This window comes from Vigna angularis, chromosome 5 (genome assembly GCF_016808095.1).
Source record: "Vigna angularis cultivar LongXiaoDou No.4 chromosome 5, ASM1680809v1, whole genome shotgun sequence".
In the NCBI taxonomy this organism is placed as follows: Eukaryota; Viridiplantae; Streptophyta; class Magnoliopsida; order Fabales; family Fabaceae; genus Vigna; species Vigna angularis.
Genome location: NC_068974.1, coordinates 27,841,000 through 27,852,621, shown reverse-complemented (window position 1 = coordinate 27,852,621; position 11,622 = coordinate 27,841,000). Strand labels below are relative to the sequence as shown.

The following is an 11,622-nucleotide window of genomic DNA, read 5'->3' as shown; positions in this document are numbered from 1 at the left end:
ATAGACAAGAAAGAAAGTCCAAAAACTCAACATGCCTCAACCAAGTGATTAACATAATTTGACTCAAATCGAGATAACGTTTCAAGCATTCATTTGATTGGTTTCTACAAACAGTAAGTGATACTTTGTACGTAAGGTTGTGTAAATTATAAAGATTCAATATACAAGGGCAAAAACCTAAAATATGGATAAGTAAACCTAAAATATAACAGGCACAATCAAATTTGAATTGATTCTGTCATTATTTTAAAATAATGCTCATGATCATCAAGTCCATCCTCGACTTAGAAAGTGACATTTTTAATTGCCTTTTATTCTATGGAATATTACACATAGCGGGCCAGTGTTTATTTATGAAGTCAACAAGTCCACCCTCCACTTAGAAAGTGACAGATTTGGTTGCTTTATATTGTTTGAAATATTAAAAGGAAAAAGAAATATGTAATAAATGTAGATAAAATTGAGATATATGGGTATAGTTACTCATCACAATCACAAGTATTATCAAAATGTCAATTTAATTTGACTCCCTTATGAGGGGTTGAAAAAATTTGATCCAATTCAACTTATTACACATTAAAAAATTAAATGAATTTATTTACTGATTCATTTAATGACAAGTAATTTTTATTTTTTAATTTCAAAAAAATAACAATTTTTTTTTTAATTTAAATCTAAGGCAATCCAAAATGAGTTAAATTAGAAAGAAAATTTAAAATAAAGAAAAAAATATAAGAATAATCACAATTCATGGGTTAGTTAAAGTCAAGCCACCAATGCTGTCATGAATACGAACCATTCAATCCGTCATCTAGGACAACTTATTAGATTGGTTTTCTCATATAATATGTAGAATTGTTTTAAATAATGGCAATCAATCTTGTGAATTAAAATGGCATTAACTTCCTCAACTCTGGCATCCTTGACATCATTCCTTTGCCTGTGTACGTTTTGTGTTAATGCAGTCATTCACAAGGAATTTTTGCAAATAGGAGAATCAATGGGAACCTTAGACTCCGTTGTTTCTTATACCGGGAAGTTCGAATTGTGCTTTTTCACCAGAATCAGAGATAACTCAACCAAGTACTACGTTGGTATACGGTATAACAGGGTCCCAAACGACAAGAACAAGATTGTCTGGGTTGCTAACCGAGACTACGCATTTCAAACACCATCAGCAGTTCTTACCTTTAAAGATGGAAATTTGGTGATCATAGATGGAAAACTTACATACAATGTCAGCAATGTTTCAAACAATATCAGTGTCTATGCCATGCTCTTGGATTCAGGAAACTTGATACTGCTGAAAACCTCAAGTAAACAGATTTTGTGGCAGAGTTTTGATTATCCTACGGACACCCTTTTACCCATAATGAAACTAGGACATGACGAAGGAAACACTTGGTCATTGCGATCATGGAGAAGTGCAGATGACCCTGACCAAGGAGCTTTTTCCCTCGAATATGATTTGGGCAGGGTCAGCCTAATCATCAACAATGGTTCTAATGCTTTCTGGATTGACAACCACTACAACGAAACTATTGGCAATTTTACTAGCCGAAGTGGTGGATATCAGCACAACCTCAACGATACTCGTTTCAATGTCGGCTACTATTTCACTTTGCCAGTTGGTAATGACTCTAGGCTGGTACTAGAAGTGTCTGGTGAGCTCATCCAGGAGTATTGGTCTGATAAAGAACACCAATGGATTTCTATTCAGTCATCCAAGTGTGCTAACAATTCGTGTGGAGCCTTTTCCATCTGTAACCCGAAAGCTCGTGACCCTTGTGACTGTCTTCAAGGTTTCAGGCCCTCTGATGCTGATTCTTGGTATAATGGGAACAAATCTGCTGGCTGTGTAAGGAAAAAAGACTTGTCGTACTGCAGTAACAGTGTTAAATCCAACGATAAATTCAAGCAACTTTATTATGTCAAATCACCAACTTTGGACAGTCTCACGAAAATCAATACAACAACAACAAGAGAGTGTGAAAGTACTTGTTCTAGAAATTGTTCTTGCGTTGCTTACGCTTACTATGTGAACGGATATTGCCAGTTGTGGCTTGGTTCGGTATTGAATCTAAAGAACGTCTCAACAGATGTGGCCAATTCTGATGATAGCAAACCAATTTTTTACCTAAGACTTGCTGCCGCGGAAGTCGATACTTCGGGTAAGTTCAAGAAGCGTATTTTCCTAGACTTTATGTGTTTCTCAGAGTTAGGAAGACAGAATCCTAAGTTCTTTTTCACTCAGCTGCTACTTCTTTCTCTTTTTTAGCTAGAGTCACTTCACTGAAAACTTATATAAATTTATCAGTCAATACATGAATTTTTATAGTTGATAAATTTTCTCTGCAGATTCGAACACAACAAGAGAAAAAGAATCACGACAAACTTCTGTGAGCAAGATCCTACTTCTGATTGTTATGTTGATCTCCTTTGTAGTTTTTCTTATATTGGGCCTTTTAGTTTACTGGATTAGAAAGAAGAGGAGAAAAGGTAAGAAAGACACAAGTTTTCCAAGTAAATTCAGAGTATGTTAACTTATGAACTAATTTTCCTCAATTTGCAGGGGAAGATTTGCTCCATTTTGATATAAGCATGAGCATGAAAGTTGAAGATTCTGAGCTTACTGAAGCAGATAGGAGTGCCAAAGTGAAGAAGGAAGTGAAATTGCCTTTATTCAGTTTCGAGAGTGTTGCAGCTGCAACTAATAATTTCTCAGATGCAAATAAACTTGGTGAGGGGGGCTTTGGACCCGTCTACAAGGCATGCTCAAAAACTCTATCCTCTCTATATAAACAGCTTTTACGATATAAACAGCTTTTACTACGCCATATATGTAACTTATACAAATGATAAGAAAATACAGGGTACATTATTTAATGGGGATGAGGTTGCTGTGAAAAGACTGTCACGGAGATCTGGTCAAGGATGGGAAGAGTTGAGAAATGAAGCTTTGTTGATTGCAAAACTCCAACACAACAATCTTGTTAGACTTCTGGGTTGCTGCATTGATCGAAATGAAAAGATGCTGATTTATGAATTTATGCCTAATAAAAGCTTGGATCTTTTCCTTTTTGGTTTGTATCCTACAGTCTCTGAACTCTCTTAAATATGATCCCATCTGCCAAACTTAAACTTTGGTTGTGACATCTTCAATGATGCATAGCAGATGCAACAAAGAAACAGATGCTGGATTGGGGAACAAGACTCAGAATAATTGATGGGATTGTCCAAGGAATTCTTTATCTTCATCAGTATTCCAGGTTCAGGATCATTCACCGAGATTTAAAAGCTAGCAACATATTGTTGGACAGCCATATGAATCCCAAAATATCAGATTTTGGATTGGCAAAAATATTTGGTGATAATGAGCTTCAAGCAAATACAAACCGAATAGTTGGAACGTAGTAAGTCAATTAACTACAACTAGTGGTTTTTTTTTACGTGATCAACCATCTACTAATTAATCTACCTTGTTCTCAGTGGTTATATGGCTCCTGAATATGCTGCAGAAGGGCTCTTCTCAGTAAAATCGGACGTGTTTAGTTTTGGGGTCCTTTTGCTGGAGATTCTAAGTGGCAAGAAGAATACTGGCTTTTATCAAACGAATTCCTTCAATCTTCTTGGATATGTGAGTTTCTAGATTCCATCCATTTGCTCTTCATTTGCATTTTCACATTCAAATTGATTTCATGATTTTTGTGCATGTTTTAAGCCTTTTTACAAATGGTATGTTATGGCCTAATGAGTTTTCTATTTTGAGAAAGGATTCATCAAAGAGAAACTACATACATGTAATCTGAGTTCAACCCACGCAAAAGATTAATACTACTTTTAATCTAACATCAGAGAACGAGTTCAAGTTTAAATTTTCATCATGAGATGGAGTATACAAAATCATAGTGCCATACCAGAATATGCTCCAGACTTTCTAATTTTGAGGTTGTTTTGTGTTAAATCTTGAAGGCTTGGGATCTTTGGACAAGAAATTCAGGACTGGATCTAATGGACAGTGCATTAGATGACAGTGATACTTTAAGTAATAACAGTCTGCATACTGTGCCAAGATATGTGAACATAGGACTTCTTTGCGTTCAAGAAAGTCCAAAAGATAGGCCAACCATGTCTGATGTTGTATCAATGATTGGAAATGACACTGTGCTCCTTCCTTCTCCTAAACCACCTGCATTTCTAAAGGTAAGAGGTGAGTATAGTTCAACATTGCCCTCAACCACCCCAGAAAGATTTTCAGTTAATGTTATCACAAATACAACTATGGAAGCAAGATGAGTTACTATAAAATCCTCCTCCTTGTTCTTGGATTAGACAACAACTCTTTTCTATTGAAAGTTTTATGTATCAATTTCTACTTCCCTTATATATTATAACCACGGAATCAGGTTATAAAAAACTGAGTCTGAGTCCAACAGTTAAATGATTATTAAAATACTTATTTGATGATGGATCTTGTATATTTTTTAAAGATTATAAATGATGCAAGGCTGCTAGATATAAGTTAAAGGTGGGAACATGGAAGTAATCAGGCTGATTTTGTAATCTTGCTTAATTGTTAACCGTTGCTCAATTAAATTTGGGAGAAGTGTGTTTTTCATAAATTATGAAGAAGAAATTCATCCAAGTTTCTTTAATTTTCTCTCCTTCTCTGATTATGGATATCTTAAATTTTAAATTTATTGTAAATGATTGCTAAACTGTATACTTTTCCAAATAGTAAAGCATAATAAAATTTAATTAAAAGAATAAGATAGCTACGATTTTATATTGTTTTCATCATTTTCTTTATTAAATTCACTTATTATATTTTAATACATGAAAATTGAATTGTAACGAAAGAATATATATGAAAAGTATTAATGAGTTATTATAGTTAACATAAATCACTTAAATCTAATTTCATATCTACACTTTGTAAAAAAAAAAAGTAGGATGAATTAAAATGAAATTAAATTTCAAACTTTGTACTGTTTATCATTAATAATGTTTAAAAAAATTAAAGTTTAAACTATCTATTTATATCAAAATAACGAGAGTAATTTCTAAAAAAGTAAATTTTCAAATATCTATTTTTTATATTTATAAATTTAAAGTGTCTCTTTTAAGAAGAAATATTCATTTTCCAAAAAATTATTTTTATTTAATCATGCATTTAATGGATATAGTTACCTAATTTTGTTGTTTTTTTTACGTATAAAAGTTTGTCCAGTCAAAAATAAACATGGTGGACGAGACGAGACAAAAACATACGAATTTATCATTGGTAATAAATGGCTAAGAATATAAATATTAAATTCATAAAGATTTGTTGGTGGAAGTCTCAATCGAGGCTCTTCAAATTTGTAATGCATTTAAAGAAAAAAAAAACTCAACTTTACACAAGTTTTACTGTGAAAAATTTGGAGACTTCCACTTTCAAGGAAAAATCCGAAGAATTCCACATAGCATTATCAATTTAAGTTCAAATTCAAGGTAAGGAGGTGACCTCTTTATGCAGTTTTTGAGTTTTTGATGGGTTGATGGTTAGCGCTACTGAACACGGACCCCGGGAATGAAATACCAAGGTTGATGTTGGAACGAAGAGATCACCTTCCATTTTACACTAAATGAGACCCATTTGGTATTTCTTTCTCCGGTCTCCTTGCCATAACTTGAGTTCAAGACTTAACGTGTGCCTTTCATATGGTCCTCCATCAATCTAGAAGAATTTGTCTTCATGTATGTATCTTTTCCATTGTCAACAACTCTTGTAAAAGAACTTAAAATGTAGGAACATTAATTTCATTATCAGGTTAAAGGTTTAATATATTGAGTAAGTTTTCACGAGATTTAAGATTGATGTATGTGTATTTGAATGTTTGAATTATGTTCAGGATGTGTTTCGTTCCGAAGATAATAGATTATCATTAGTGATAATCGATTATCTATGCTTTGAGGTTAAGTCTGGTTGCTGGAAGAATCGATTATCTTAGATGATAATCAATTATCTGGAATGATAATCGATTATCCCTTCTTGTGTGATGTTTATGGGTAATTTTCACTAAGATAATCGATTATCACAAGTGATAATCGATTATCATAGTGCATTTTTGTGAAAAATGTCGAATTTGATGAAGAATGGACGTAGACCAAGCTTGAGAAGTTGTAAAACATGATGGTAATCAGAGAATGAGAGTAATGGTTATATTTAAGGTTAGTTTTGACTTATGATATAGAATTTGAGCATGAAAGGGTGCTGGGATGTACCAAAGTATGTGATTGATGAGCATGAGAGTGGAGGATAACTCTACTAGTTGTACCTCGTAAGTCCTGGTGTTATCTACAAATAGGTGTTTCCTTTTTGTCTTGTGTGCATTGGAAAGGCTATTAGGGTATTGAGTCTTCCTTGTGTAGGGGTGAATGTATCTTCCTTCTCCTTGTGTGGCATGATTACATGTTTCTTAGTTGGATTGCGAGACTATTCGAATGTATTTGTATGGAGAATCTACATATGAGGCTGTAAGAGCGACTATAGGAGCAGCTACAGTCAATGAGGTAGGGTACAAGAGTGTGATTGATTCTTTCTACTATGGTGTTTATGGTACACTGATGCTCATGATGTTGATTATGACTAGGATAGTCATGATAGTAGTGTATCTATGATGGAGATCATGGTATTTGAGATGCTCCAAGTGATGTTATGTGATAGCAGCGTTACTATAATAGTTATAGTAAGTAGTTAGCATAGGTGCTAATAAGCAGATAAACCAAGGGTCTATGTGTGAGATGTTAGTGATAACATCAAGGGTTAGAGACCAATGATCGAGAATCGAAGATCGTGTAATTCGTTTTGAATGAATTGTTATGTTAAAGGACTAAAAATCTTATTGTTATTACTACTATGTATGGGGTGTTTGATTATTGTTGATTTAATCAGTATGTTTATATCATGTTATTACGATTGTTTTATTGGTAGCTTACCCTATACGTGTTTGTATTTGTGTGTTTGTGAATAATATTATCGGCGTTGATCGTATAATGCATTATACGTGAGTAGATGATGTTATGGATGCTGTTGAGGCATGATAGATTGGAGAGATGACGGTGTACAGACTTGGGATTTTATTTACAGTTATTACTTTTGAACTTTAAGACAATATAATTGGGATTTTATTCCTTCGTTATTTGCATTGTACAAATGCTTTAGAACTATTATGTTTTATGCACATTTAAATGTTGAGGTTTTTGAAAATACATTTACGCATTATGTTAAAATTTGAAATTTTACCGATTTTTGAATAACCGTGACATCTTAGAAATCGGGGCATTACATATAGACGGTTTTTTCTTTAACAGAGATAATAAGTAACCACTCTAAGAACCTCAAAGAACTTTAATAGTATGAGCTTGGAGGAACTTGTTGGAATCCTAAAGATGCACAAGCTAGAGCTTCAGCAGGATGGAGTGCTGAAGGAAGAGAGGAACATCGCTCTGAAGCACAAAGGTTTGTCAAAAGAACACCTATAAAGACTTTGCTTGTTGAAGAATCCTTAGAAGAATTAGACAATAAAGACTCAATGAGAGATAAGGAGAAGGATGAACTATCGTTCTTCTCGAGAAAAATATTCTCCATATGAAGGAGAAAGAGAGGCACAACTTCCAAAGGTAGACGCTTTGGGTCCACTTCCAGAAACGATCAAATATATAACAAAAAGGAAGGATCAATTGTCTGTTATGAGTGCAAAAAGCTAGGACATTTCAAGTCAGAATGTCCAGATCTTAAGAATGCTAAGAAAAGGGTGGTCTTCAATAGAAAACATATAAAGAAGATTCTTATGGGCACTTGGGAGGACCCAAATGGAAAACAACACTAAATACTCGTCAGACAACTCTGACGAAGAGGTAGACTTTTCTGACATTCATTTTGTTATTCAAGTTTATCATGAATTATTGTCAAACTCGTCAAGGCTATCATAAGCCTATTAATTATTACACAAACAAAATAAAAAGCTTTCAAATTGAGAAGCTTTTTCAAGTGGTGAATCATCTTGCACTTATCCTTTGGTTCTTAAATTGAAGGTGACATGTTCTTACCATTTTTGTTCCTTTAGTCCATTTTTTATTACATTTCTTTACTTGTTTCTATTTTCTACTTCATATTCTAGCCTAACCCAAGGTGCCTATTGTTTCTTCTATTGCTTCCGCTATTAATGGAGTTTCAAGAATGAGTTTCGTGTTTCCAACATCTTAAGAGGTAGATCTAGATTCTACCAAGGTTCTAAGATCCACATCATGTAGGGTCAAATTGAGTGTGAAACAAACTCTTAATTACATTGTGTTGATATATGGGGAACATATGCACTCTATCACACTGTGGTGCCAAGTACTTCCTATTTATAGTATATGACTATTTGAGGAAGTTATATGTCTACCCTTGGAAGATCAAATATGAAGCAATTAAGAACTTCAAAAGTCAGAAACGTCTTTTGGAGAACAAAATCGATAATACAATGAAGACATTTAAAACAAATAGTTTTACAAAATTTTGTTCAATTTTGTTTAATAACTTTTATAAGAAGAATGACACAGTGAGACATTGAACAAGAGTTGACACACCTATGTAGAATGACTTATCAAAAAACTTAAATAGAATCATTTACAAAAAGAATATGTATGTTGTTGAGTGCTAGAATTCCCAAAATATTTTGGGCTAAAGTTATTACTGTTGTTAACTATCTTATTCATAAATGTCCTTTAACAACACTTAATATGAAAACTTACGAGGAAATTTGTTCAATGTTTTTCCTCATCCTTGAAAATATAAAAATCTTTGGTTGTGTTTCATTTGCTCACAAGAGGAAAGGAAAGAAAGGATCATGTGTTGTTAAATGTATGTTTATAGAGTAAATATGAGGAGTAAAGACGCACAAGTTAAGACATCTTGAATTAGGATCGATAAGTATATCATCAGCCAAAATATCATATTCAACAAATTGAAATGACTTATAAGTCAAAAGTTATAAAATGTGAGTTTGAGAGTAGTTGTGATGATGAGAAGAGAAACATTAAGGTGAAGACTGACAAAATATATGATTTTGGCAAAAGTGAAATGACTTACAAGTCAAAAGTTTTAGAACGTGAGTTTGAGGGTAATCATGATGATAAGAAGAGAAACATTGAGGTGAAGACTAACAAAACATATGAGTGTTGACAAAATGATGAATTAGATGATATTGTAGAAAAAAAAGGGTTAAATGATGAAGATGGATGAGTTGGTGATTGTTACAATATTTGTAATGGTAGAACAATAAGAATTATTAAAGCTTTAGAAATGTATCGATATGCAAAGCTTATAATATTATCCTTAGTAGGTCTTAGTGAGGTATTAAACCATGAACCATCGACTGCATTATTTGCTTTTGAAAGTTAAAATACTCAAAATTTATATATTGTGATGGAGTTTGTAAAATTATGGGTTCTATAGCGACAAGTTCTAAATGATTTTTTAAACTAAAGGATGGAATTACAAGCACTATAAGAAAATATTGAATGCGAGATTGTTTGTTAGAAGCTTTACTTTAAAGGAAGGAATTGATTATAATATTGTATTCTTTCTAATGGTGAAACACATATTCATTCAATGAGCAAACCCTCATGAGGTGGAAACCTAAAGCACCTACCTTCGAAAAGATTTGGAATGTAACTTTTACACTCGGGTGCAAAATGTCTTACTTAAGTCCTAAGAAAGACGGTTTGGAAAGATCTGGAATAAAATTTGTACTGCTCAAGCGTCAAAACTGAAGTTGAGTATCGTCTTAGACAGTTTATAAATACAGACCCCATGTCCTCATTTTAGGCATTGATTAAAGAGTTAAATATGTAGTAGTAGAGTACAAATGGTTTTGAGAAGCTCGAGAGAGATGCTTTCATTGTAAATCTTATGTCTAGATGTTGTTGGGATTGCACTGCAATATTCTATGAGTAGTTGAACTCTCTTATGTTGAGGTTGAATGTAATCAATTCTAATTCTTTGTACTTATACTTCTTGAATATTTATCTATGCTTTCATTCAATTTCCTTGTAAATCAATTTTGTGCTTGTTGTTGGATGAACTAATCACTCGTCTTATTTTACTAGCGTGCGATTGAGTGAGAATTGGTTTCAAGTTGTGGTCCAACTAATTTTCCTCTTTCTTTTAAATGGTAGGAACAGATCTAAGGCTCTAACTAGTTATAGAGTCTTAATCTTAATGCAAGTGATTCATTCAAGAAGTCACTAAGAAATCATAATGAAGTTTGATGATCTTAGGCTCTAGATATCAGGAATGGACCTAGAGCTACATTTAAAGAGCCCTTCCAAGACAACGAATAATGTGTGTAAGTACATAGACAATATCAGTAATGGTGCAGTGGAAAAGGATGAGATGAAATTCACTCATAGCCTATACTTTATGTAATCTATATAATATGTATTATTATCAATATTTTTCAAATACAAAAATCCAAAAACAAACTACCAATATGCTTGCTAATTCTTGTGGTATGGTAACCTCATTAGGTTGTACAAATGACTTGGGGTACTTGCCAATAGATTGCACAGGTAGATAAATCTTTTAAAACTTGATATTGTGTAATGTTAGGGAATTTGGGATTTAAGCCTAATGAACATAAAAATCATAACTCAGGTTTACCATTATCAATTAATAAGCTCTTAAGTGGGTCCCAATATACTTGAAGGGGCCACTTTGATAATGTTGAATTTTACCTATATTTCTTTAATGAATAAGTAAACAAAATCAACTCTTTCTTAGCTTTCCACCTTCTTTATGCCTCATTTTATTGTGTTTCTAAGTAGTTACATCTTGTGTTGTATTGATTGAATTTCATCACTAATCCCCACTTTTTACTTGGAGATCACTCACATGAAGCTTGTGCGCCAATCCAAAGAATCAAAGAACCATAGAAGCATGAAGAAGGGTGAAAAGAATAACATTGAACATAAGTGTTGTGGCTGGGGTGCAGTTGACGTGCAGCTGAGCCCCATTCATCTCGACTTGCAGCCGCTGGGGTGTAGCTGAGCGCCTGCTCTCTGGACTGTTGTCGCTGGGGTGTAGCTGGGTGCAGCTGAGCGCTCTGTTACTAGAGTGTTGCCGCTGGGGTGCAGCTGGGGTTCAGCTGAGCGGTGGCGATGCTGATGTGGCAAATTTGGTCTATTTAGGACTGAAACTCGAAGGGCTTTGCATCTTTTGACACCTAGACACATTTTCTCTCATTTGGAGCTCTTGGAGGCAAGCTAGGAGCTGTGGGAACAGTCCATCTTCTTCCTTGGGTCTTCTTAGTTCTCTCATTTCCATCCTTGTTGTAAGCTCAAGCTCTCTATTCATGGAGAGCTAGTTTCATTATTGTTGGGGGATTGATGCAACCACCAAACTCTTATGTATTGTTACAGATTTGAATGTATTTGATGCTTCTTTCATGATTACTAGTATTTTGTTCCTTCTCTTAAAGCTTGTTGTGACATTGCTATCCATGGCATGATTTTAGGATTTGCTTGATGTTGGGAACATTGTGTGAACCTAGAACTGGAACAAATTATCCAAAGGGAATTGTATCTAGGGATAGA

At 33.8% G+C, this 11,622-nt stretch overlaps 1 protein-coding gene across 1 annotated transcript; it reads left to right on the top strand.

Annotated features, from left to right (window-relative positions):
• The first annotated feature begins 863 nt into the window (after positions 1-863).
• Positions 864-4,467, top strand: LOC108318845 (G-type lectin S-receptor-like serine/threonine-protein kinase At1g11300). Its single transcript, XM_052877633.1, has 7 exons — positions 864-2,171; positions 2,359-2,499; positions 2,573-2,769; positions 2,873-3,083; positions 3,176-3,413; positions 3,490-3,637; positions 3,973-4,467. The coding sequence occupies exons 1-7, from the start codon at positions 893-895 to the stop codon at positions 4,294-4,296; spliced, it is 2,538 nt and encodes an 845-aa protein (XP_052733593.1). The 5' UTR covers positions 864-892; the 3' UTR covers positions 4,297-4,467.
• Positions 4,468-11,622: the final 7,155 nt, after the last annotated feature.